Here is a 25732-nt window from a genome sequence, read left to right as displayed (position 1 = left end):
GGTGGGGTTTCGGGAGGCAAAAAATGCTGTATTCAGTGTATAAGATGCACCCAGATTTTCAGCCTCTTTTTTGAGAGAAAAAGGTGCGTCTTACACTCTGAAAAATACGGTAAGTTTTGCAACATGCAGAGCAACATATTTGAGTACAGTTCAAGATTATTACTTATAAAATCTCAAAGATACTTTATTCTAATATGCATAATCCTAGTTCATTTAAATTTTATATTCAGTCACACTACATTTTATCTCATTATCTATTTCAAGACAGAATCTTCAGTGCTAATTAAATAGCAGCCCATTATGTGGCTTTATTTGCCAGTGGCTCATGCTCAGATAACACTAATATATTTTTAATGCCAGGTACATTACTTGCAACTAGTTAAATCTGTTTTCATATGATTTGTGAATCAAATATCACATCATTAAACAATGAAATGAGAGAAGTTTGAGATTACTATTATGTTATATGAGTTTTATGACAAAGACTTCAAGTAAGAGATAGGTAAAGCAGCACAATGGGCCAAAAGTTATTTCATTTTTCAAAACCAACGAAATGGGCCAAGAATATAGGGAAAGTGCAAACGTGCAGACTGACCTATAGTTTCTGTTGTTGATTTTATCAGCTGGTCTTGTTCCGGTGTTACAATGGTATTTCGGTCTTCTATACCATGTAGTTCTATTATTTTCATTTTTCTTTTTGACAAATACCGTCCTACTGTGAACCCCAGAGCCAATAATGATCCATGTTGCATTTCCAGATTCTGCAGTGAAAAGAATGACAATCCAAAAACAAGTTAACAATTCATTAAGATATATCTATATATGTGTGCATATGTGTGTACATGAGTATTTAGAACATTTTGAACAGCCTTCTTATATTTAAAGATAATAGTGTGAGTTTTAATAGCCTAAAATTAGGCTAAAATTATATCCATGCATATTGATTATTTTCCCCTCTACTTATAAACATGCTATATAGCTTCTTAGAAAAATCAATGCTTTCATTCTGATGAAAGTGATTTTTTTCTAAGCTACTGCGATATATATGCACTAACTAAAAGCAAAGATTTTTTTCCTCAGACAAGGACTTCACATTATATACAACTGTATTTGAACTGAATCACTCATTTAATTAACCAATTTTAGTCATAACTATTGACCTCTTCCAGTTTTTTGATATTCGTAAAAAAAACTCTTCACTCATAATTTAGTTCAATATTCCTTAAACAGAAAAGGGCATTTAAGATACATAATATACTATTATACTTTCATTCATAAAAGTGGTGTGGAGTAAAAACAAAAATATTACATGATTGTCCTTTGCTGTTTTTATCAGGTGCTGAACAGATGTTTTGAATTCATTTTCTGACACTGTCGAAAGTACAACTGAATAAAATAGAGCAGCCAGTTCCCGCATTTCTTCCTTATTAGTATTCATAAGATTCTGAAAACAATATAAAGGAATACAATATGTTAAAAATAGATAATACCCTACTAGTCTTTAAATAATAAAAAGACTGATCCAATTAAATCCAAGTTTTCTGTGGGGAATGGCTAAACAGCATCTTCTTCAAAGAATATTTAACTGAAGAGGAAGGAGAACAATGATACTTAGAATTCTGCACCGGTTTTGCTTTTTAACACCATTAGCAATAGCAATTAAATGGAGAGCTTTATAACCCTCTCTAAGTGGTTTACAATCAGCATATTGCCCCCAACAATCTGGGTCCTCAGTTTACCGACCTTGGAAGGATGGAAAGCTGAGTCAACCTTCAGCTGGGCAGAATCGAACTCCTGGCAGTGAGTAGCTTGCAATACTGCATTCTAACCACTGTGTCACCACAGCTTTTTGCAATATTATGTGCAATGCAGCGAAACTAGACTAGGGACAGGAATTCAAATATTCACTACAAAACCACAATCTATTAATTATCACATTATTTTTGGTGCTTTAATAGAAATTCTGACTAATGTTGCCTCTGAATCTTTATTTCTGATAATGACATTCTTAACAGAAGTTGTTATTTTCCTGTCACTGATTTTTTCTTTAAAATCTTATTGTAAAGATATCCTTATGACTTATCTATAGAGGCCTATATAATTCACTGAGAAACATCACATTTAAAAGTATGTGGATAACAATGATGCCATGTTGGCTTCCATGAAATTACTTTTAACAGATTAGGAGCTACTGAGATACATACTTTTAATCCTATCACAATCATTCCGTTCTTGGGTATGGGGAAAAAAATCTGTTCTACTGGAATGATGTGCAAAATTTTGGAATAAAATCATCTCTTTCTTTAGCATACCTTTATCCAATCCATCTTGTCTATAAATCTTGCAGCCAGCTTTTCAGGATAGACTGAAACAACTTCCAGCAAACAGTACATGACTGGCAAACCTATATTTTTTTAAAAGTTCTCAAATTATTAAAATGACCAAAATTTGAACAGAAATTATTGTATGCTATGTAAATGAATTTGCTAATGAAATCACCATGAAATGCTAAACTTGCTAAATGAAATCACCATGCATACAAATATGATTCACTGTCTTCATAATAGGCATGCCAAAATTATTCGGAACAAATATTTACATTTACTTTACCATGTAACCTAATAATATTATGAGATATATTTTGCATTGACCGACTGCATGTACGTCATAATGGGTGGGATGCAGACGATAATACATTGTCTTGCGAAGCTGTTTCTGGAGTAGAAATTTAGCTTGCACAGTAAAAGGGATCCTTGTTGCGCTTATAGTATACTTGTAAAAACATACCTAAATTGATGAGTGGAGACTTTATTTGCAGCAGGAAATGCTGCATGTGGCATAGTTACAACTAAAGCTAGTAATATAACCTAAAAATATCCTCTATCTTACTACAAAGCTCAATTGGCCAAAGTTACAATAGGTGTTAAGAGGTCAGTATCTATGGGATTCCCCTTCATGGATTACTGCCTTGTCGTGGCGAAGGGGCTTGCGTAGCTCAATGAAGCTATGAGCTATGCCATGCAGGGCCACCCAAGACAGACAGGTCATAGAAGAGAGCTCTGACAAAACGTGATCCAATGGAAAAGGAAATGGCAACCCACTCCAGTATCTTTGCCATGAAAACTCCACGGACAGTAACAAAAGGCAAAAAGGCCTGGAGGAACATTGTCCATGGGATTGCGAAGGGTCGGACATGACTTTACAACTAACAACAACAATTTATGGGATCAGGTACTGAGGGGATGTATTTCCTTTATTCTTTTCTAATGTTAAGTTTATTTTGTTATTTCTTACTATTTTCCCCTGCATTCTGAATGTTGTTGTTGAAAAGGAATTGCTTAACGGGTTTGTATGGATGGATGTCAAAAAATTTCTGGCCAAAGAAACCTGCATCTAAAAAGTGTCATCTCATCAGGAAACTTGAGAATTGAAATATAAGATGAAGATATTCAAAAATGAAATCCAGGATTCTCTACAAAAATCTTAACAATATTCAATATGTTAATATTGGAATATATATTTGAACCATAAGGGGCTCTACAGATAGTCCTCGACTTACAACCATTTGTTTAATGATCATTCAAAGTTACAACAGTGACAGTTGAAAACAGTGACTTGTGACCAGTTCTTGCACTTACAACCAGTTCAGCATCCCCACGCTCATATGATCACAATTTAGGTACTTGGCAACTGGCATATACTGTATTTACAGTGGTTGCAGCATCCCAGGGTCATGTGATCACTTTACCACCTGGGTTCTGACAAGCAAAGTCAATGGGATAAGCTGGATTTGCTTGCTTAACAGCCATGTGATTCGTTTAACAACTGCAATGATTTGCGTAACATTAGTGGCAATGAAGCTTATAAAATCAGGCACAAATCACAACAACCACCTTGCTTAGCAATGTAAATTCTGATCCAATTGTGATCGTAAGTCGAGGACTTAGCTGTACAACATATGTTGACCCACACAGCAATCGGCATTGTGCATGCATAGTATTTTGTTAATAAATGTTATGACATAGAGATGCAACAAAAACTTGTGTGCTATTGTGGAATTTCAAGGCCACAACATATTCTATGTTACTAACATTTTGGATGCACTAGCAAATCATTCCTGGAAAAAAAAAAAAGCTACCGTAGCCAATCCAAGCTCATCTCATCATTCATAACAGATACTTCAGTTCAGGCAATGAGAATGAAACACATTCCAAGACTAAGTGGCGCATCTATCTATAGAGCCCAAAACATCTCAAAGTCAAATTTATTTGATTTTGAGATTGACTGTTTTATAATAAATCTCTTGTAATTGCTTAAAAGATAGGTTGTAAGCATTTAATACTTACAATTAAAAAAAAAACTGGAGAAAGGCCAGTTTGGATCCCTCCCCCCGCCCAACTTAAAATGAGACATAAACCTAAATGCAATTCAAAACTTAAGCAATAAGATATGAACCCACACTGTCAGTGACTCACCCACGCAGAACCCAAAAGCAGGGAAGATGGAAGAATGAGTGGCGCAGCTGCCAAAATCTTGCGATACTGGAAGTGATGCCACTTCCGGTGTCGCTGTGATAAGAGGAAGTGATAGTAAGACAGGGATGGGGAAAGCCTAGAATGCTGGAATCAATGAAAGAGATGCCAAAAAGTGGAAAAAGAAATATATAGCAGGGAATGCAAGATTAGAAAACCTGCGGGTTTTTTTCAGTTATCTTTAGCAAATTAACTTCTGAAAATTAGTTAGCCGCTTCCCTTATAGTTTTTCACTCCTATCCACACTCCCCCGTCAGAAGATGAAATTATTATCTAGTATCTTGAATTAGTATACAGCTACGGTAATGAAAATGTTCAGTTAAACACGTGGTAAAGTAGAAGTCCTGGCAATAGCCTAAAATTTAAGGCATCTATTTTTGAAAGAACTGGGAGAATAAACAAAGTTTAGTACTGATTATGCCACTTGATATCTGCACAGAACCTCTGTATAGATAGGTAGTAAGTAATTGGGAAAATACATTGCTTTTATGCCTGGTTTGAGGACAGACAGATCTGACTAGCGAATGAGAACAGAATTCTAAATCAGCTAAAGCTTGGTTTAGCTCTCATGCAGAATGGGCAGTTTTTCTCTGCCAAAAATTACACTTCCATTTTTTTCCTTCTTTACTGGCCAAGGGTTACAGTAAGAGGGCCTATCACTCAATTTATATTCCAATTAGGTCACTGGAATATAAAAATTGTTTTTTTTTAAATGTAATAAAATCACCCTGTCAAAATTATGCAGTTTTCAAAACAATGGGTTTGCCAAAAATATACTCGCTGAACATACACTTTTTAGTTCTTCTAAAACTGGAACCACTGGAGCTTCAAAGTATCAGCCTCATAAAGACAGGTGGCTTTGACCTAATTTATTGCATTAAAACAGACCTTACATTTCTAGGAACTGAATCTGCTCACACTAACAAAATGACCAACAATGGATACTGAATTCATCTTTTGAAGCAGTATATTACTCATTCACGATAAAGGCAATAAAACAATTTTTTAAGCTTTGTGACATGTGTGCTTCTCACCTCCAACACCAGAGAGCAACTGCTGAAGGAGACTTATATAGATCTGTACAGGATTGCTTTCACCACCCTTTGAGGATGAAGATGTTATAACATTTCCAGAGAGGAGGTTTCTTATATAACGGCCAATGGCTGGAGCGTGATCTTGCATATCAGCTAAGCTCTGAGAAGTAGGCACCACACCAGCACTGTGAGCAAGACACATCCGAAGATACAGCACTATCTAAGCAAAGCAGAAAAAAAATATAAAGATCACCAACTTTTCCTTACATAATAAACAACAGTGATTCTTTTTTCAGCCACGAATCACAGTACAATAATCACATCTATTGTGTTACTGTGATTTAAAATGTCCAAAAGATGTCACGGTCTCATTCATTACTAGGGTCTGTTAGGACAAATCAATCAAATTATCCCAATATTCAAAAGTTAAGGAAGTTAAGGCTGACAGTAACTTGCCTAAAAACATGTCATATTCTAAACTAAGCTCTCTGCCACACTGTATCCTGGATAGCTAAATTTGATGCCCTATGCCAAACCTATTTTTTAAAAGATTTTAAAAATAAAAATAAAATAAAACAGTAGTCAATATGCTGCAAAATAAACTCCCTCAAAAACAAATTACCATTTCTATGAATGCTTTTGGACTTTATAAGCCTATTTTGAATAAAAAAGATAAGTAATAGTAGCTCATGTTATTTCACTCTCCACCTGGCCTGAAAAATAATGAAGATCCTAGGACTGTGAGGGCGAACTTATGGCACGCATTCCACTAGTGGCATGTGGAGCCCTCTCTGCAGGAACACGAGTCATCACCCAGCTCAGTGCCACCATACATGCAGCTGTGCCTCCCGCCAGCGGGGAGGGGTTTGTCATGCATGCATGCACGGGGGGAGCGCGGTGCTTCCCCTGTGCCCCATTTTTTTGTTTCAGGAAGCTTCAAGGAGGCCTGCTAGGTCAAAAATGGGGTGTTGTGGGGGGGGTGCGGCGCCTCCCCGGCCCCCAGGTTTGGTCCCAGGAGACTTCAGGGAGGCCCGCTATGCCCAAAACAAGGGGTGGTTGCACACATGCACATGCAGAGTGCGAGAAGTGTCATGCGAGCATGCACAGGGGGTGGGGCGCATTGCATTGTGGGTATGGACTTCAGCATGTGAGGACAAAAAGGTTAGCCGTCACTCATCTAGGGAGTTTAGGGGTGGGATTTCTCTCTCTCTTTTTCTCACACTCACACACACACACACACAGTCTGTTTTCTATCAAATGAGTGGGGTTTTTTTTAGCATTAGCAGACGTATATACTGCTTCATAATGCTTTACAGCCCGCTCTGTAGAGTTAGAGGTTTACAGAATCAGCATATTGCCCCCAAAAGTCTGGGTCCTCATTTTACCGATCTTGTAAGGATGGAAGGTGAGTCAACCTCAAGCCGGTGAGCATTAAAAGAGCTGGCAGTCAGCAGAATTAGCCTTACTCTTAAAATTATAAACATACATTATTCTGCTTGAAGCTACTACTGCAAAAGCTGGCCTAGTCTGCTGAAGAAAATCTATTAAAGAGATGACTGTAGAGTTGAATTGTGCTGTCTCATTTATTTCTTTGGGAATATATTAACTCTAGTAGCCGGTCAGTTTTAGTGAAATAATTTTAAAATAGATGGATCATGCCTGATGTTGCATAAATTGGCAGTTGGTCTTACCTGAACTGCATGTTTAAGAGTAGGTGTGGGAGGAGTAACCATTGGGTATTAACCCAGCCTTCTTGCCCTTGGAGTCTGAGGATAATCTTTTGAAGCCACACCTCTAATCCTCCTCTTGCTCTCCCTTATTAACCGATAGTCGTAGCAGTCATGGAAGGAAAGAACACAGAACAGCGCAAGCACCTATCCTTCCTATTGAGCCTGAATGACCACGAAGCTAACTCAGGCCCCTGGCGTGGGGCACGCTAAACAAGGGGGGGAAGTGACTCCTCCCACACCTACTCTTAAACATGCAGTTCAGGTAAGACCAACTGCCAGTTTCCAGAGTGAGGTGTGGGAGGAGTAACCATTGGGACATACCAAGGCTAGATGTCCTAGGGAGGGATTATTGGGCCTGAGACCCTCAAGAGTCTAGGACTCCCTGCAGCACCCTCCTGCGGAAGGCTGCCTCCGCAGACGCGGAGGCATCTAGACGGTAATATCTAATGAAAGGGGAAGGAGACGCCCAGGCGGCGGCCCGGCAGATCTCTTCTATGGGGGCCTGGGTGGCCCAGGCTGCTGAGGTGGCCGCACTCCTCGTGGAGTGCGCTGTGATGCCCTCTGGGACCTGAATACCCCGTGCCTGGTAGGCCTGTGAAATGGCTGCCCTTATCCACCTGCTGATGGTGGCCGGGGAAACCTTAGGGCCTCTGGTGGAAGGTTGATATGACACGAAGAGCGCTTCTGAGCGCCTAAAGGGAGCCGTGCGCTTAAGGTAAATGTGCAAGGCTCTCCTGACGTCTAACTTGTGCCACAATCTTTCCCTATCCCCGGAGGGTTGCGGACAGAAGTCCGGCAGAATTATCTCTAGAGCCCTGTGGAAGGGGGAATTGACCTTGGGCGTGAACGCGGGGTCCAATCTGAGGATTACCCGGTTCTCTAGGAATGTGCAAAGGTCCGCTCTGCTGGAGAGAGCGTTGATCTCAGAAACTCTCCTGGCCGAGGTGATGGCGACCAGGAAGATGACCTTAAGGGTCAGAAATTGGAGGGAAACCTCCCTCAAGGGTTCGATCGGTGCCTCCGTCAAGGCCTGGAGGACCGTAGGTAGGTCCCAGGAGGGGAAGCGATGGACCGCTGGGGGCTTAAGATTCGCCGCTCCTTTGAGGAAACGCTTGAGGACCGGGTGTTGGGATAAGGGTGGAGCGTCCACCCCCCGTAGAATGGTGGAGAGGGCCGAGACCTGTCTCCTAAGAGTGCTGGGGGCGAGACCCTTCTCCAGACCTTCCTGCAGGAAGTCCAGGACCTGAGGAACCGAGGCCGCAGCAGGTTGAATGTCCTTTGCTTTACACCAGTCGGCAAAGGTCACCCAGGAGGAGTTGTAAATGCGAGTGGTGGATTGCCTCCTGGACGCCTCAACGGTCCTAATGACCTTGGAGGAATATTGGGCCTCTCTTAGCTGTTCCCGCTCAATCGCCACGCAGTCAGATAGAGCCACTCCGGGTCCGGATGCTCCAGAGATCTCTGATGTAGGGACACCTCCCCCGGGGGGATCCTCCAGTGGGGAGCTGAGGACAGCTCCATCAGGTCTGCTAGCCAGGGGCGGCGTGGCCAGAAGGGAGCTACTAGAATCATCTCTGCCCCCTCTGACACTAGCCTCCTCAGAACCCCGGGAATGAGGGGAAGGGGGGGAAATGCGTAAAGTAGACCTGGTGGCCATCTGCAGCGGAGGGCGTCCATGTCCATGGCTCCTCTGGAGGGAAACCTCGCTATGAAGTTCGGCAGCTGGGCATTCGCTGGAGTTGCGAAGAGATCCACCGTCGGTTGTCCGAACCTTTCGCAGATCCGCTCGAAGATGCTGGGGTGGAGCTGCCACTCTCCGTTGTTGACCGTCTGCCTGCTGAGCCAGTCCGCTTGGTGGTTCTCCATCCTGGAGATGTGTTCTGCTCTGATGAATTGGAGATGTCTCTCTGCCCAATTGCCTAACCGGAGGGCCTCGTCGCGAAGGGCCTTGGAGTGGGTTCCCCCTTGCCTGTTCACGTGGGTCTTGGCTGCCACGTTGTCCGTCAGGACCAGGATGTGATGACCGGTGACTGTGGTCTTGAAGTGTCGTAGGGCCAGGTGGATGGCTCTGAGCTCCAACCAGTTGATGTTGTTGCGCAGATCTGTTGGAGTCCAGCGTCCCTGGGCCATCTGAGCTTCCAGGTGTGCTCCCCAGCCGAACAGGCTCCCGTCCGTCGTGAGTATTTTCCTCGCTGGCTCCTTGAAGAGGAATCCCTTGGTCTGTGCCGGGGTCAGCCACCAACGGAATGAAAGCAGCACCTGGGGCGACACTCGGATCTTAAATCTGGCGTCGCTCGTCCCCGCCTTCTGGTATGGAAGCAGGAACTACTGCAGCTCCCTGGCGTGTAGGCGAGCCCAAGGCACGATCCCTATACAAGAAATGAATTTCCCAAGGAGCCTGGAAAGAAGAACTACAGGGACAGATCGTAATTTACGAACTTCATGAATTATCTGCACAATGCTGTCCCTTCGCTCCTGGGGAAGGAACACCTCCCCAGACACGAATCAATAATAGAGCCGAGGTGTTGGAGCCTGGTAGATGGAACCAGCTGGCTCTTCTCTAGGTTGATAGAGAACCCCAGGGACCTGAGAGTGTCAATGGTGGTGCCCAGATCCTGTCTGGCCGTGGCTGGGGACCTGGCTAGGACTAAGATGTCGTCTAGATAGCAAAATAGATGGACTGGTAGGGAACACAGGTGATCTGCAGCTGCAGCCAGCACCTTGGTAAAGGTCCTGGGGGCTGAGGCCAGCCCGAAAGGAAGGGCTCTATATTGGAAGTGATTTCCCCCATGTGAGAACCTAAGGAACCTGCGATGTTCCGGGGCGATGCTGATGTGGAGGTAGGCCTCCGTAAGGTCGATGGAGGCCATAGTCACCCTGTCGTATGCCTTCCAAGATGGACTTCAGGGAAGTCATCTTGAATCTACGGTAGACTACCCTGGAATTGAGTTGATCCAGGATAGCTCTCCACCCTCCTGAGCTCTTGGGAACCAGAAACAGATGGGAATAGAATCCGGAACCTCTCTCCCCCTCTGGGACCTCTTCAATGGCCTTGATGTCCAGGAGGTGTTTGATGGCCTTAGCCTAAGGGCTCGTTTGGCCGGATCAGCACAGTAGGTGAAGGTGCGGAACCTGTTAGGGGGTTGCGAGCGAAACTCCAGGTGTAACCCGAGTTTAACCGTCTGGAGGACCCACTCGTCAGAGGTGATGCGTTCCCAGGTATCCGCGAAAAGGGCGAGGCGACTGCCAATGGGGTGATCCGTGGCTGGATCATTTGAACCTGCGGAATGGGCGACTGTCTCCTCCTCGAAAGGGCCGTTTGCCTTGCTGCTGGCCCCTGAATCTGTCCCTAAAGGACTGCCTGTCCCCTTGCCTCTGGAACCTGGGGGGTTGATACCTGTGAGACTGAGCCTCCGAATCAGGCTGGCGGAAGGACGTTCTCCTGGGGTAGGGGGCACGCCAGTTATCTGACCGTCTGGTCGTGGATGGGAGGACCTTCTTCTTGTTTTTGTCCTCCACCAGAAGCGGGTCCAGCGAGGCGGCGAACAGCTTGTCCCCGACGTAGTCTGCTCCTGCAAGGTGCCATTTGGTTCGGGACTCCGCCTGCCAGTGGCGCAATCACAGTAAGCGCCTGGACGCTACAGAGGAAGATAAAGCTCGGGGTGCATACTTAACTGCATCCAGGGTAGCGTCCGCAGAGAATTGTGTGGCTGCCAGCATCTTCGAAAGGGCTTGCAGCAGTCGCACCTCCGTGGCAGGTGTTCTGTCCCTCAGGTCTTCCAGCCACAACACCGTGGACCTGTTAAAAAAGGAAGCAGAAGCGGCCGCCCTAATGGCTCAGGTTATTGCCTGAAAGGTTGTGAGGCCTGGGGTTGGTGCTGCATCCCAGCGGCCATCACTTGTGCTAAGGCCCCGGCTAGGACCTCCTGGAAGCTCTCAGGTAGCTCTGCGGGGGGGGCAGGGCGGAGCTCTGGGGGCTGTAAGTGATCCCTTGCCTTTGGGGAATTTGGTGCCAGCCTGGGCCTAGCTGAGCTGGAAACCCTGCGCCCAAAGGGATACCCCCTCATTTCAGAGGAATGAGCAGGCGAAAGGGGGGGGGGGGGGAAATGGAGCTATGCCTCCTGCCTGAGCCCCTGGAGGAGCCAGGGGAGGGAGGCTGGGCCTCTGCCAGTGCAGGAAGCCTGCGAGGGGAGCATGACCTGGAAGGTGATGGACTGACGGTGTCCCTAAACCTTCTTGAGGAGGCCCTGGTGACTCGGCTTCCCTGGGAGCGGGGCTCCTTCCTGGGTGCCCTGGGCTTTCCTCTTTTGTCGAGGGATCTCCATCTGGGGCCCCAAGAAGCTCCCTTGGAAGACCCCTCGCCTGGATCAGGGTCCCCTGGTCTCGGGCCTGCACCCCCACGCTTCGCCGCCTCCGCCATAACACTCACAGTTTTGTTGCTCACTCCCTCCTTGTTCTCTGCTGGCTGATCTTCTCTTTCCCAGCTGGCCTACACCGAGGCTTCTAGGCCTTCTGCGGATCCACCGGCAGAATAGGGCCGCTCCAGGCCTCTTCCGGCCTTCTCGATGCTGTCTGAGCGCTTTCGGCTTCCATGAGGAAAGCCGATCACGCGCTCGACCATGTGCTCTCTTCAAGATGGTGGGGATCCAAGATGGCGGCCGCCAGTCACCGCTTTGATTCCCAGCTGCTTGGGAGCATTGGGGGAAGATTCCTCGGCTCCCCGCTCCTCCACTGGGCTCCTTTTGCCCTCTTACGCAACCCTCCGGTTGCTGGGGAATCGCGCTAGCCAGCAGCGTGGCTGTCTAGTGCTGAGAGCACAGCAGGAGGGGTGAGTAATTCACAGAAATCTTCTTAAAGAGAAAAAACGCTGTAAGGAAAAAAAGCCTTAATTCTAAGGCAAGGTGATGCAGCCTGAAGAATCCTGGGGATTCTTAGAGGCTGCAATCCTAGAAAAACCTGAAGGAAAAAAACCCTAAACTTTTCAGGTGAGGGAGAGTCTGGAAAACACTCCTCCTGGGCTGGAATCTGAGGTTAATCTGGGAAAGCAAGAGGAGGATCAGAAGCGTGGCTTCAAAAGATTATCCTCAGACTCCAAGGGCAAGAAGGCTGGGTTAATACCCAATGGTTACTCCTCCCACACCTCACTCTGGAAACAGCACAATTTCACAAAGGAAAAGAACAAAGCATATAGATATTGGGTACAGAAAGTTTCTTAATATCAACTTTCTACTCAATTTTTAATAAATGTCTAAGGAAAAAGCATCATTTTTTTCTTCATGATCACTTTTTAAATTTATTTATTAGGCATTGGAAGAAGGCATGGCTGATAATGTTTAGAGGCTTCCGTTTTGCTTTGTAGTCGTTTTAAAATACTTGGGGGGGGGGGGGTACCTTCCAAACGGTTTTGTCTTCAGGTGACTGCATGGATTTGGCCCCTGCAGTTTGCTTGTTAAGATTTTCAAAAGTGGTTTACCAATGCCTTCCTAGAGCTGAGAAAGAATGACTGACCCAAGAACTGGCTTCATGCCTAAGGCAGGACTAGAACTCATGGTTTCTATCCTGTAGGCTTAATCACATCAAATTAGTTCACCTAAAATATATCAGCATATTAAATTTACCAGGAGTTAACATTTTTTTGTTTGTTTATTGTGCAAAGGAAAAAATAACGTCCCATTTTCTCACTGAATATCAGGAGCAACTTGCAGAGGGGCTGGAAAATGCTGCGTCCTCACTCATAACCCACAAAAAAGTCCAATAAAATTTCAAGTACGTGCTATTTCAAGATGGCCTAATATATACAGAAGATAATTTTGCTATTAACAAATAGGGCTTTCCCTAAATTGTAACTGAGATGCATACCTCTCCAAAAGTAGCTGGGTTGAAAGGCATTACTGTTGTTCCAGTCATATATTTAGCAGGAGTTTTCATTCGGTGAGAGGCCTAAAATAAAGTATTTATGCATTTAACAGAACATGACACTTATTCCTCAAATGTTTTGCAATTTATACAAATTACTGGATTTTACAACTAGTCCTATGCCTTTATAGGTAGTCCCTGCTTAATGACTGCCTTGGACAGTAACCAAGTAACTTTGTGACCAATGCCTGCATTTACAATTTGTGCAGGGCTAAAAAGCAAAGGAAAGCTGAAGTAAAATAATAAAAACAATCATGGTCATATGATTTTAATTTAGAGACCACTTAAAGTCTCAACTGTAGTCACTAAACAAGAACTACATGTAATTCAATTCATGTCCTCAATAGGGAACGGGGTTGGGAGTTCGGTATTATGGCTATACTTTGAACAGTGTGTACCATAGTATTACACAGAGGTTTAAGCTGAAGTCCTGTACCTTCTCTTGAATATATTGAACCATTTCTGGGAATGAAGGCATCTGTTTATCAGCACTTTCCTTTTCATTTTTACCAGGAAATGTTCTCAGAGCACGTTGTGCTTCTCCATGTACTTCTTCCCGCCTTTCAAAAATTAAAATACAACATTTTCATATATGCACAAGCAAATAGAACCTTTTCTCCATCAGCCTCCCAAAATAATATTAATTAATATGTCAGCTCATATTAATGCAAGGGCTGTTTATATTCTGGATTTGATTTCAAAAAGGCAATTCAGAATGTAGATTGTAGTACCTGTCTGCAACTCTTTAAAGTAGCTGCATCCTCTCCTGGAATCATACATAATTCAAAGAGGGAAGCCATGGAATTCTAGGAAAAGACACTTCTTTTCCATTGGGCTCCCTTGCATTCCAAAATACATTGCTTGAAATGTTTTCCACAGGATTGCACAACCCTAAGAACCAATTATTTAGCATCACATGCACAAACAAGAAACAGCCAGGATCCTCTTTCTAATGTCTTCTTATTTGGACACTGGCTAACAATAAACTAAACTTTGGTTTGGTTCAGTAGACTCTAGACTTATCAAATCTTAACAGAGACATTAAACAAATCACCCATGACTTAAAGCTGATTTTACTTACAAATTGACTTAAAAAAATACCTCTCTCATAAATGTAAGCTACTTTTGAAAATGCAAAAATAAAAATTTATTCTGATTTATTCATTGTGCCAGCTGCAATAAAGAGGAAGACATTTTTAGCAGATACATAATTTAAATTCCTAGCTTTTATTATATAGGAACTGGGACATTGCATTTTTCAGACTTTTTTTATTTTGACAAAACCTTATAGAAAAGATCTCTCTGTGTCCAAAGTCCAAAGTCCAATTGTTGATGCAAGGTGAGGTTTAGAATTTAAAAATTTGGACAAAGAGTAAACCAGATATTATTATGCCTGGTAATCTTGAGCAATGTGTTGCTAAATTAAATAAACATTTTATCTGATCTAGCAAAGCTTTCTATATTCCAAAATACAGCAAATATTATTTCCGTTTCTACTCATAGGTTGGACATCAGTGCTTTGCTTCTAATTTTTCTACCAACTTTCTAAACCACTCATACAACTCTGAATACCATTTATTAGACACAATCTTATGAAAATTGTTTCCATGGTTTTACTATTTCCACAGGTCTAAAGGGGTCAGTAACCTTTATGATTTTGGCTTACAATGTTAGTTTTGGACATAACTTTAGCTATTATTTTCTCGTTTTCATCAGCTTCCTACAGATCTTTCATTCTTTAAAACCTAATTATTATGTGTTCAACCATGCCTAATGGCCCCAATTGGGAGTAGGATTGCAGTCATAGGTTGGGTGGTTGTAAAGCAAGACTTCACAGGACCACACCAATTTACAATGGCAATCCCAGCACTCCCCACTGCAGTTAAATGAGAAATGCAGGTCATTAATCAAATACTCACTCCTGGCCAAGCTATTCCAGCCTTGATCCCTTCTAGGCCTGAGTCTCAATAAGATAAAGGACTGCCTCCACCTCCACCTCCCCACCATCTTGTTGTTGTAGTTGCAAAGTCGTGTCCAATCCATCGCGACTCCATGGACAACATTCCTCCAGTCCTTCCTGTCCTCTACCATCCCCCGGAGTCCATTTAAGCTCACGCCTACTGCTTCGGTGATTCCATCCAGATTCTCTGTTGTCCCCTTCTTCTTTTGCCCTCAATCTTTCCCAGCATTCTTCTCCAGTGAGTCCTTCCTGCTCATTAGGTGGCCAAAATATACTTTGGTATACCACAAGTATACAAAGTATACTCTGGCCACCCCCCTGCCCCTAATCTATCTCCCTTTATTTGTTCCGTTTGGGGCACCTGCCTTGCAGGGTGGCAAGAAGCCCCAGTTGTCTTCTTCTGTCTATGTCGAAAGCTATAAATATTAGCTTCAAAATCAAAGGTGATACTATTTACTAAAAGACTTTTAATTATCGTCTACCAGGCCAGGCTCTGATAGTGATGGTGGAAGCAATTTTTGAGATAAAGCAATGAGTTTTAGATTTGATATACAAACTGGCATCAATAACATGTACTAACGGTGTGTGTCAAATATAAATAAAGATGCAAAGTAAGTTTCCAAGGATCAATATAATCCCATACTATATGTTTGAAAGACTTGATGTCTAAAGTATGTCAATTAAAAGACAGCCAGTTCAGTATAATGGTTAAGGTGCTGGCCTAGCAACCATAGTTCCAGTTCTGCCTTAGGCAAGAAAGCTGGCTGAGTAACTATGGGGAAGTTACTTTCTCTTTCATTCCAATTCACTTCACGGGGTTGCTGTTGTGGGGGAAAGAGGAGGAGGTGGAAGGATTATGTGCATTCAGTGATTTGAGGTGAAATAATAAAGGCATAATAAAACTCTAATAAATGAATAATGTTTTACACAACAAGTAAAATGGGTATCAATTGAAGTAATAGTTTAAAAGACTCAAAATAAGAATTACTGATCCCTATTTAAGATATTGTTATATAACATTAGCATTTTATACCCAGCCTATAATGCAATATTAAACGTACGGATCTCCTGCAGCTAGAAGTAGCAAGTATCGTGAAGGAATGTGATCAGAAGGAAACACTGTGCTGGCAAATTTTACAGCTACTTGGCGGACTTGGACTTGAGGCTAAAAAAAAAGGCAGAAAGACAAAGAAATAATCAGAAACAAACTATTTACCAAATCAGGCACTTACATACAATATTCAAAATACTGTATGCACCCAAAGTAAAATGGCAGGTGCAAAAAGGTCTCATTTATAGCATGCTTTGTTTCATAGTTATGATTTTTTTAAAATATTTTTTCCTGAACCTCCTTTAATGACTTAGGCATTAATTATATGTTGCAATTAAACAAAATAATATGAAAAAACCTCTTTGTGAATAAATAATAGATCTCTGCTCATGCATAGTTTACCTGACAAAGAACAGATTATTGAAGATTCTTTCTCAGGAATCAACATTTCTCAATATTTGAAATAGCACACATAATTATTTTTACTGCTCCCTTGGTGCAGCAAGAGCAAGCACAACCAGGTCAGTAATTATAGGTGTGATGCAACACAATGTAAAACACAGTATAGCATCTTATGTCGGCCATAAAATGTTCAGGTTTCCATGATATAATTGAAGGGTTAAAAATGTGCTGATGCTGGCTTTATATGTAGTTCTAAAAGTAGTCTTTAACAACATATTGCATAGATCAAATAATGCCTGTATGCGGTCAACTGGCATTATTTGTGACTCCACTTATTAATATATTTTTAAAGAACAATTAATATGCAATTATTAAAGTGGAAGTTCCATAATAAAAAACATATTGTTCATGTATACAGTATGATAAACTAATTTTAAGCAACATGATTCCCTCTTAATGCACTGGACTATAATCCCCAAAATCCTTAGCTGAAATTTCTATATTGCCTGGAAATTCTAAAAAAATATAAACCAACATAACTGACTGTATACATGTATGTAGATAATGAAGAAACAAGGAATGGAGACAAGAGAGGGAGAAAGAGATTTTTCTTCTCCTAGTTGCATACCATAAATTAATATAACCATTCTTATGCACAAGGGATTCAAGGAAAACTAAGCCCGGGTTTTCACACTCCTTTCATATCCTGGTGACTTACCTTGATTAGGTTAGAGGCTACAAGTGCCTCCATGAGAGTACGAGGTGCTCCTTCTAAACTGGTGTATGCACCAACCATCATGGATAGAGCTTCCTGAATAGCTAGTCTGGTATCAGGGTCTTCCTGAAATGATATGTAGGTATCAATATCTAATAAGTATCCCACAAATAAGGATAAAAACCTTTTAGATAAACTCTTTGGTAAAATTAAAATAAAATCACCAACCTTAGAAAGAGCTTCAAAAAATTGTTGGACCAGTGCAAGATCCTTGGTAAACAGTTGAGGTATTCGGCTGGAAAAAAGTATTTTTAAAAGGATTTTATTTGAAACAAAGTAGGAATTTCAGTTAACTTATTAACTAGACATTTTCTCAAATGGTATTTCTCATATACTAGTTATTTTGTTCTAATGGAAATTTGTAAAGTGCCCCAGAATTATTAACTTCTGTTTATATGTTACATTTTGAGATTTTTATGTCAACACCAAAAATATTGGGTTCCAAAATGTTAAATACCACATGTTACTGAAGTAAAAATAAATTGTTTTCTGATTCACCACTACCGGTATTTCGTCTTTTGGCCAAACCATGTGATTAGGACTTTAGAAGCATTACCAATTAAAATTCCTGGCACTGGCCTTCTGAAGTTCAACACAATTCATTCTTCTATGTACTCCCACTTAACAGAAAAATGGCTCTGTAGTTGTAAAATCTATCCTGACTGAAGAATCCATTGTACTCTTAATTCAGCCTTTCCCATTTGTTTCCTATCATTTTTCAGTTATCTCATTCACACAATCAGGATCTCCTACTTTTTCTTCATATTGGAATGACCACCTTTCATTTCAGAGCTTTATCCCATCTAGCCCCTAATTTATGGAATCAATTCCCACCCTTAAACTATATTTGGATCTCATACCTTAAGATATAAAAAGGTCCTTAACATGCTAGTTAAAGTATCATAGCACTGAGATTAGATGTTTAAATGGATTTCTGTTCTGTTTTGTGGTTTTTATCTCATATTATACTGCACCTAGATTAAAAACTACTAGTAACGATTAAAATACCTAAACCCATTTTTGATCAACGAAAAGGTTAAAATAACAATGTGCAGATGAATGAAAAATGATAGGAAACAAATGGGAAAGGCTGAATTAAGAGTACAATGGATTCCAGTTTTCCGTTAAGTGGGGGCCAGATAGTATAATTTATCTGTATTGCTATATTGTTAATAAACCTAGGATTGCAACTTAAAACTGAGAGATAGCTATTTGTCCTGCTATGCAATCCTTTACATGCTTTGAAATGCATCCCATTCTGTTTATATTATATTGAGATTGTTTAGGATTGCAGATAAGGATGAGAATTTAGTAGCTCGCTATCTTTAATCATTTGCCCTTTTTGCACTATTAGCTCTCAATCAGAATAATGTCAGACGCTAATAATTTATATTTGCACATACAATAGACTTACATGGGCTTCCCCCTACTTAAAAGGCGCTCTGAGTTTGAGGCTTGGTTACTACATGGACATGCTTGTTCATTACTATAGCAACAGCACTTATATACTACTTTACAGTGCTTTACAGTCCTTTCTAAGGAGTTTACAGAGTCAGCATATTGCCCCCAACAATTTGGGTCCTCATTTTACCCACTCAGAAGGATGAAAGGCTGAGTCAACCTTGAGCTGGTGAGATTTGAACTGCCAAATTGCAGGCAACTGGCAGTCAGCAGAAGTAGCCTGCAGTACTGCACTCTAACCACTGTGCCACCACGGCTCATAATTATTCGATAATTAATAACATATGATTCTGGTTATCTCTCTGAGATCAGCCAAATGAATAACTGTTGTGAAGATTTATACTTTTCCTAATACTGAGCAAAAACAGTTTAAAAAAAGAATATAACCAGCTCAATTTTGACAGGCCTTTTTAAGGACAGATTTTACATTTGGAATTCTTTAGCATGATGTTGCTGTCTTTACTCCGATTAAATTTAAATGTGTACCACTTAAGCAATGTAGAGAACAATCCATTTTTTCAATTTGATTCCTCCTTTTCTTAAAAATTGATTATTTCTAGCATTCACCTTTCCAAATATTTAATTTATAATTCTAGGACTGTCAAAAGATAGCATCTGATCAACCCTTTACACTAAGACAACCTGCTTGCTTGCTGACAGAGTAACAATTGTTTTAGAACAATCAACTGACATTTCACCAGTCTAAATGCAATTTTGTTACCTGGAAAGTTTTCCAACAGCAGAATAGGCCATTGAAAGCAGTTTGGGATCCTTCAATTATTAAAAAAAAACTGTGAGATAAGCAAAGAGCTATGAAAGCAAAGAGACAATATACATTCATGTTTATCCTGACAATTATGTTTCTGTCGTGTGATCTGTATTCATATTAAAATATGGTTCACAGACACAAAACATTCTAAAAGTTGAATAATCTTAAAACAGGCCTGTTTGTTACTGTTAAATAGATGGAATTGTGTTCTATAATTATAACACAAAAATAACTGCATCACATAGCAATAAAATTACTTCTGACTTCTGTCATAGAAGAGAGTGGGAAGTACCCAACTGCACATGAAGACAGACATTATGTCAATGCCTTAGAGAAATAATTGGAAGTGTAGATTTGAGCACAGGTGCAGATATAATCTGGAAAATCAACAATTTCAATGTACCTAAAATAGATTTTATTTTACTTCATATTCAATGTTATAACAATGTACATGTAGGTCAACCTTTTGAAATATTGAATCTTGTACATATAATGAGCACAGCAAACAAGTACCCTATTACTTCCTAGCTAGACATGTCAATTATCTCTTAACCTGCTTTTACTGCCTTTCTGAATGCTAACTTGTCTCCAGAATTTTTCAAGAAACATAGCTTGGAGGTTTTACATCTATTAGCTCATTAACCAATGCCTCCTAGATAGGAACTTGCCAGTAAATAATAGGGAAAAAAGTTATCCTTGCAACCAATTACTCTTATGAATTACACTCATAGGCACTAAACATGCGCTACAGCCATAAGGACTCTCAATAGAATAAATAAGCTTTTAGCTGTTCAACGGACAACCCTTCAATCATTTCATCATCTAACTAACAAGAAATTAAAAGTATTGAACAATGAAAGAATTCAAGCCACAAATAATCATAAGAAGGAAGTGTCAACACATATTGGTCAGTCTCAAATTTACTAAGTGGAAAAACCCAGAATGGCCAGCTTTAAGCCCTGGATAAAATTCAATGCTTTTTGATGGAAAGAAACAACGAAACATTACTAGGACTGGAAAATTACTAATCAATCTAGGAGTGGAAGAAACTCATAAACTGACATGAAGCGATTTTCCTCCATCTGCACAAGGGAACAAGCCAGGAAGCCATGGTTTTACCCAAGAAGCTTTAATTATGATCACAGTTTATTTGTGTGTTCTCCCACATGCACCAACAAAAGAATGAAACAGAATTTCAACAGATATAGATAAAGATATGCAAAGGGAATATCCTGGTTGATTATATCAGCATTCAATAATCCAAATATAGTAAATGCATTTTGTTATAACTAGCTATACTAGTACTACCATAGAGATTAGTTCTTTAGGAAAAAAAGTGCAAGTAATGAGAACATTTAACATTCTAAGTTCTACAAATAAGTAAGATTCTTTACAAGGCTCCCTTTGTACTCACCTCTTTATATTCATTTATCAGTTTTGTCAGTCCATTCAAAAGCATCGGACCTAAAGGTTTTATCTTGCTGTCAGGGCAACTAAAATTCAAAAGATGAAAATAGTAATGAGTGAACAAGCAAAAAGCTTTAATAATAAGAATTGTCCTTCATTTGTAAGAAAATTCTTTTCAAAGGATGTCTGTGTATCAGGAGTGGGAAATTAATGTGGCCAAAAGGCCACATGAGAAACTTGGACTGCTGTGAAAGGCTGCCACCGCTACCCCACCCCACCCCTGCCACTGCCCCACTCCCCGCTGACACCACTCCGCCGCTGATGCCACCTCGACGTTGCAGGCCAGACAGGACAGCCTAAGGGCCAGATGTGATCTGAAGCCATAAAAATGCCCAGGTCAACTCTGTGTAGCAATGTTCTTGTTTTGGCAGATAATGAGAACTTTTTTCAGAAAACTCACCATCTTCCAGTCTCTATCTAGGTACCTTAACAACTACACCAAGTAGGACCAGAATAAACTGCAGGTTATAAGAATATTATTAAAATAATAACAATGCATTTTCTTGAGTTGCATCTCTAAACTTTATGTTGTATTCACATGAAATTACTTAACCTCTATTTCAATTGCACATATGATTTTATAAGAGAGCTAGTTTGGTGCAGTGGTTAAGACGTCTGGCTAGAAATTGGGAGACAGTGAGTTCTAATCCCACCAAAGGCACTAAGCTAGCTGGGCCAGTTACTTTCTTCCCAGCCACAGTAAGGAGACAATAGCAAACCACATCTTTAAAAAACTTGTCAAGAAAAAAAAGTCATGACATAAAAATACTTACATTACACAAATATGATGCACAAATTGAAGAGAGAGAGTTCTCAGTTTAGCATTGGCATTTGCACCAAAAAGCCCATCATAAACAACCTTAAAAAATAAAACAAATGAAAAAATTTCAGGAGAAATATTATTTCAAACTATTTTTCAAATCTCATAATGAGGATAATACCAAAAAATCTTCTGCATCTCAAGTAAGTATGATTAAATTAAATTGATTTATTTAATTTAAAAAAATATTTTTTTTAAAAAAAGATAAATAACATCCTGAAGATACAAGCAGTCCTTGTTTAGCTATCACAATGGGACAGTCATTAAGCACTATGGTGGTTAAGTGGAAAAGCACATGACTGCAACAGGGTTATAATGGTAATTCTTATTTGGTTATTAAGCAAATCACTGTGTAACTGCAATTGTGGAGGTTCTGCAATTTAATTCTATGTTCTTCCTTAACTCTGCTTCTCACAAACCCATAGAGAAGAATGCTGAGTATAGGATAAATGAGGATTAGTAGCAAAACTGGAATGCTGGGGTTTTTGTTTTGTTTTTTGCATGTACTTTCAAACATTGCTGCATAGAACAGTTGGTAAGCAAGGTAAACAATCCGCGTGTAGAATACTCACCCCTCATGTAGGGGAATGAGTTACAAGCATACTGTTAAATACTGAATTCACTAAGAAATACAGTAATGAGACAGACAAAAAATACCCCCAATACCTGAATATTTGCAGGAAAGGTTTCTGCAGCTTGCCTGGAACGCAGAAGATGTGGGACAATCTTTAACTTCACCCGAGTACTGACAGGATCACGTTTCAATTCTGGTTTCAGAACAGCTCCCTGTTATAAACACACAAATGAATATTTTGAAACATAAAGTGATTAGAAAAAAACTAAATCACTCAGAAAAGGAATCAGAGTGTACACATCAAATTTTTATTCTGGTCATTGACCAAGGTAACAATTGTACATATAACTACAATGTTTCAAAGCACTGGAACTGTATGTTACATACTTACACACACACACACACACACACAAAACTGAGATTACTACAAAGTAAGATACAATTTAGTGTACTCCAGAGGTGCCCAAATGTTCTTGGTTCACACTGGCTTTAGCGTCTCAATAACGTTTTCATGGTGTTCCTAGCAGTTCTCAAACTGTGCACTATGGAACCAAGGAGAGAATTGGGATAGCTCCAGTTATTAGGCAACAAAATATGCCATTGTGTTTCTGTGAATGTATCCAGTGGTGCCCTAGTTTGAGAACTACATGTATATTCAAAGGAAGCCAAGGGCCACTCCTAACATGACAGGCTATTATCCAAGATAAGAAACTGTACATCCAGGTTATCCTACTCTTTGAATTTGATCTCCTAATGACGCTTGGAAGTGTGAAGAAAGCATTTACCTGAAATGCCTTAAACCAGCTGCATCTATTTCAAGGGTTAGAATTCTTGACAATTCTCATTATTTGTAGTGGTTCTGATCCAGCATAAAACTGAATAACAAAACCTGAGATAATGAGATGAGTTCACATTTATGGGAACTGGAGGATAAGATTGCAAAGCCTATAGCCATTGTCTTCCTCCCAGAGCTATCATCTGCACAGTGCAGCTGGATCTATTTCACTTTTTCATTGTTCACTTATAAAAGATTTGAGTTAGTCCAGCTGCAAGACTCCAAGCAGCTTCTTTGCAACAGCTAGTTTCTGAGCCCCTCTAACAGTGATTAATAGAGGGAACTGCCCTCTTTTAATATGTGGCTTTTAGGACTCTTCTGCTTTGCATGTTTATTCAGTAACCTTACTGCATTCTCTGGACACTACTCTGCCTGCAGATGATTCGTATCTGGCTCTAATCACTACAAACAATCTGAAGGCAGCACTAATATCCATTGGTGTAACTAACAGATTGCATTCAGGTCTCTGGAGGAAAGAGTAATAACCAACAGGGTGATTGAGAGATAAGCATAAGCAATCTGTGGCAGAACTAGCATTCACCCGTGGGAACAGTCAAGAGTCGGTTTGATGTCAGGGTTCCAAGTAATACACCCATAATGAACAGAACTCTAAGGCAGGCAGATTCCTCAAAGAATAGTTTTATTTGGATATATCATATTGGCACAGGCTGGTGAAAACCGATTCTGAGTGTTCCTGCAGTTTTCACCCAATTAAAAATTTTCTCCCTTCCCCAAACAATCAGTCACATGGTCCAATCAAGGTGCCCTACGGTTGCCTGATAACAAGATTCAAAGTTCTAATGTTGAGGGCCCTTTCTCCTCATTCCCCAAGTCATAAGCCTACACTTTGGCCACTCAGCAACCAGTTTGCATTTACGATTGTTTACAACCATTAAAAAGGTAGTAAAATGGCCAGTTTATGGCTGTCCCAACTTACAACCATAATAGGGAAGATCCATACGGTCATAACTCAAGGATTACCTATAACCAGTTGCTTGGAATAAGGAACAGAAGCTTTTTTCTAGAAAACATTTTTCTTCCTTTATTTCTAGGTTAATGAAAGAGTAGGAAAAATGTGGATGTAAATAACTCTGAAAATGATATTCTCTACCATAGCAAATAATCCACATTATACAATATACAGTATAATACCAAATGATACACAAAGTGCAAAAAATAGAAAATAAGAAGGAAAGCAGATTTAGATAAACAATTCTTACCTCCTTAGTTTTTAGTGGTATATCCCCAAGGTAAACTTTGTACAGCTTGTTGATGATGGCTGGGTTATTCCAGTCAATTAAACTAAGGGATGAAGGGAAAGAGGAAGAAGAAATTTACTAAAAATCAAATTGATTGCCAAAATTCTTTTTTTTTCTTCCATATTTTCTCTTTTCAGTAATTGAGTTGCCCAAATGAAAACTTTACTGATTCTCAGTTAAGCATGTCTGTGGAGATTCTCAATCATCCAGGTTATGGTTGTCCTAAAGGTGCTTTTCTAAAAGGCAAGTGGACTTACTTGTTTTTTTCCCCCTTGAAAATAATTCCTTGAAAACTGAAAAAACTTCTTGGATGAGAAGCGAAACATTTTCAAGGAAAAAAACAAGAGAATACAGTTGCCATTTGGAAAAGCACTTTTGGGATTCATTTGGCTACCTGTTTCTCACTAGCATCAGCTGTCCCCCCCCACCCCCCCAGCCTCCTTTCCCATATCTGCACCTCCCCACCCCCCCTGTGCTACTAGCTGGGACCTTGTTTCACACTTCTTTCTTTTGTGCCAGTGCAGTTTCCTTCTTTCCTTCCTTCTTTTATGCCAACTCAAAGGAAGGATCTGGCTAAACTTATAGCATGCAACTGGTTTTTTTTTGCATGCATGCCTTATTTTCACAAAATAATACCCTGGATGGAGCACAAATGGAGGCCCTGCCTGGCATGTGACTGGAACCTCTGGCTGAAACATAATCAGAAGTCCTGGCTGGCACATTAATAGAGGCTCTGGTCAGGGCATGAGAGAAGCCCTAGCTTAACTGGTGCAAAAGAAGATTCCACTGGTACAATATTGTCATGCATTTCAGGAGATATTATGGAGCGGGGCAGAACTGGACAGCAGAAGCCACTGGCAGCAGAAGACAGGCAAAACTGGTCGTGAATGCAGGGTGGGAGGAAATTTTGTTTATGTGACTGCGGGGATACTGCAACGGAAGGAACTTTAAGGACCAGTCATAAACTCCTTCATTCAGCACTGTCATAATTTCAGTTGCTAAATGAATGGACACTAAGTGAGGACTACTTGTACTGGAATTAGCAACAACTGCTGTCTATTTGCCTCTTTTGAAAATAACAAGTGCTTGGATCTCGGAATTAACTTTAAAAAAAATATCTGTACCTTACAATGTTTTTTGTTCCCAT

The 25732-nt window shown here is 40.6% G+C and overlaps 1 protein-coding gene across 3 annotated transcripts in view; it reads right to left on the bottom strand.

Moving 5' to 3' along the window:
* ECPAS (Ecm29 proteasome adaptor and scaffold) overlaps positions 1–25732 on the bottom strand; it is a 73337-nt gene that overhangs the window by 30454 nt on the left and 17151 nt on the right. For all 3 annotated transcript variants that reach the window (XM_032212855.1, XM_032212854.1, XM_032212856.1), the window contains 14 exons: positions 24547–24628; positions 22584–22703; positions 21871–21956; positions 21045–21123; positions 19583–19632; positions 17569–17635; positions 17344–17466; positions 16234–16337; positions 13649–13772; positions 13156–13236; positions 5567–5786; positions 2313–2404; positions 1310–1444; positions 596–761 (listed from right to left, as the gene is read on the bottom strand). In XM_032212855.1, coding sequence (XP_032068746.1) covers positions 596–761; positions 1310–1444; positions 2313–2404; positions 5567–5786; positions 13156–13236; positions 13649–13772; positions 16234–16337; positions 17344–17466; positions 17569–17635; positions 19583–19632; positions 21045–21123; positions 21871–21956; positions 22584–22703; positions 24547–24628 — 1529 coding nt within the window. The remainder of the gene's footprint in view (positions 1–595; positions 762–1309; positions 1445–2312; positions 2405–5566; positions 5787–13155; positions 13237–13648; positions 13773–16233; positions 16338–17343; positions 17467–17568; positions 17636–19582; positions 19633–21044; positions 21124–21870; positions 21957–22583; positions 22704–24546; positions 24629–25732) is intronic.

The sequence above is a fragment of the Thamnophis elegans genome, chromosome 3, assembly GCF_009769535.1.
Source record: "Thamnophis elegans isolate rThaEle1 chromosome 3, rThaEle1.pri, whole genome shotgun sequence".
In the NCBI taxonomy this organism is placed as follows: Eukaryota; Metazoa; Chordata; class Lepidosauria; order Squamata; family Colubridae; genus Thamnophis; species Thamnophis elegans.
Note: the sequence above shows the minus strand (reverse complement) of the source record. Positions and strands in the feature narration are given on the sequence as shown.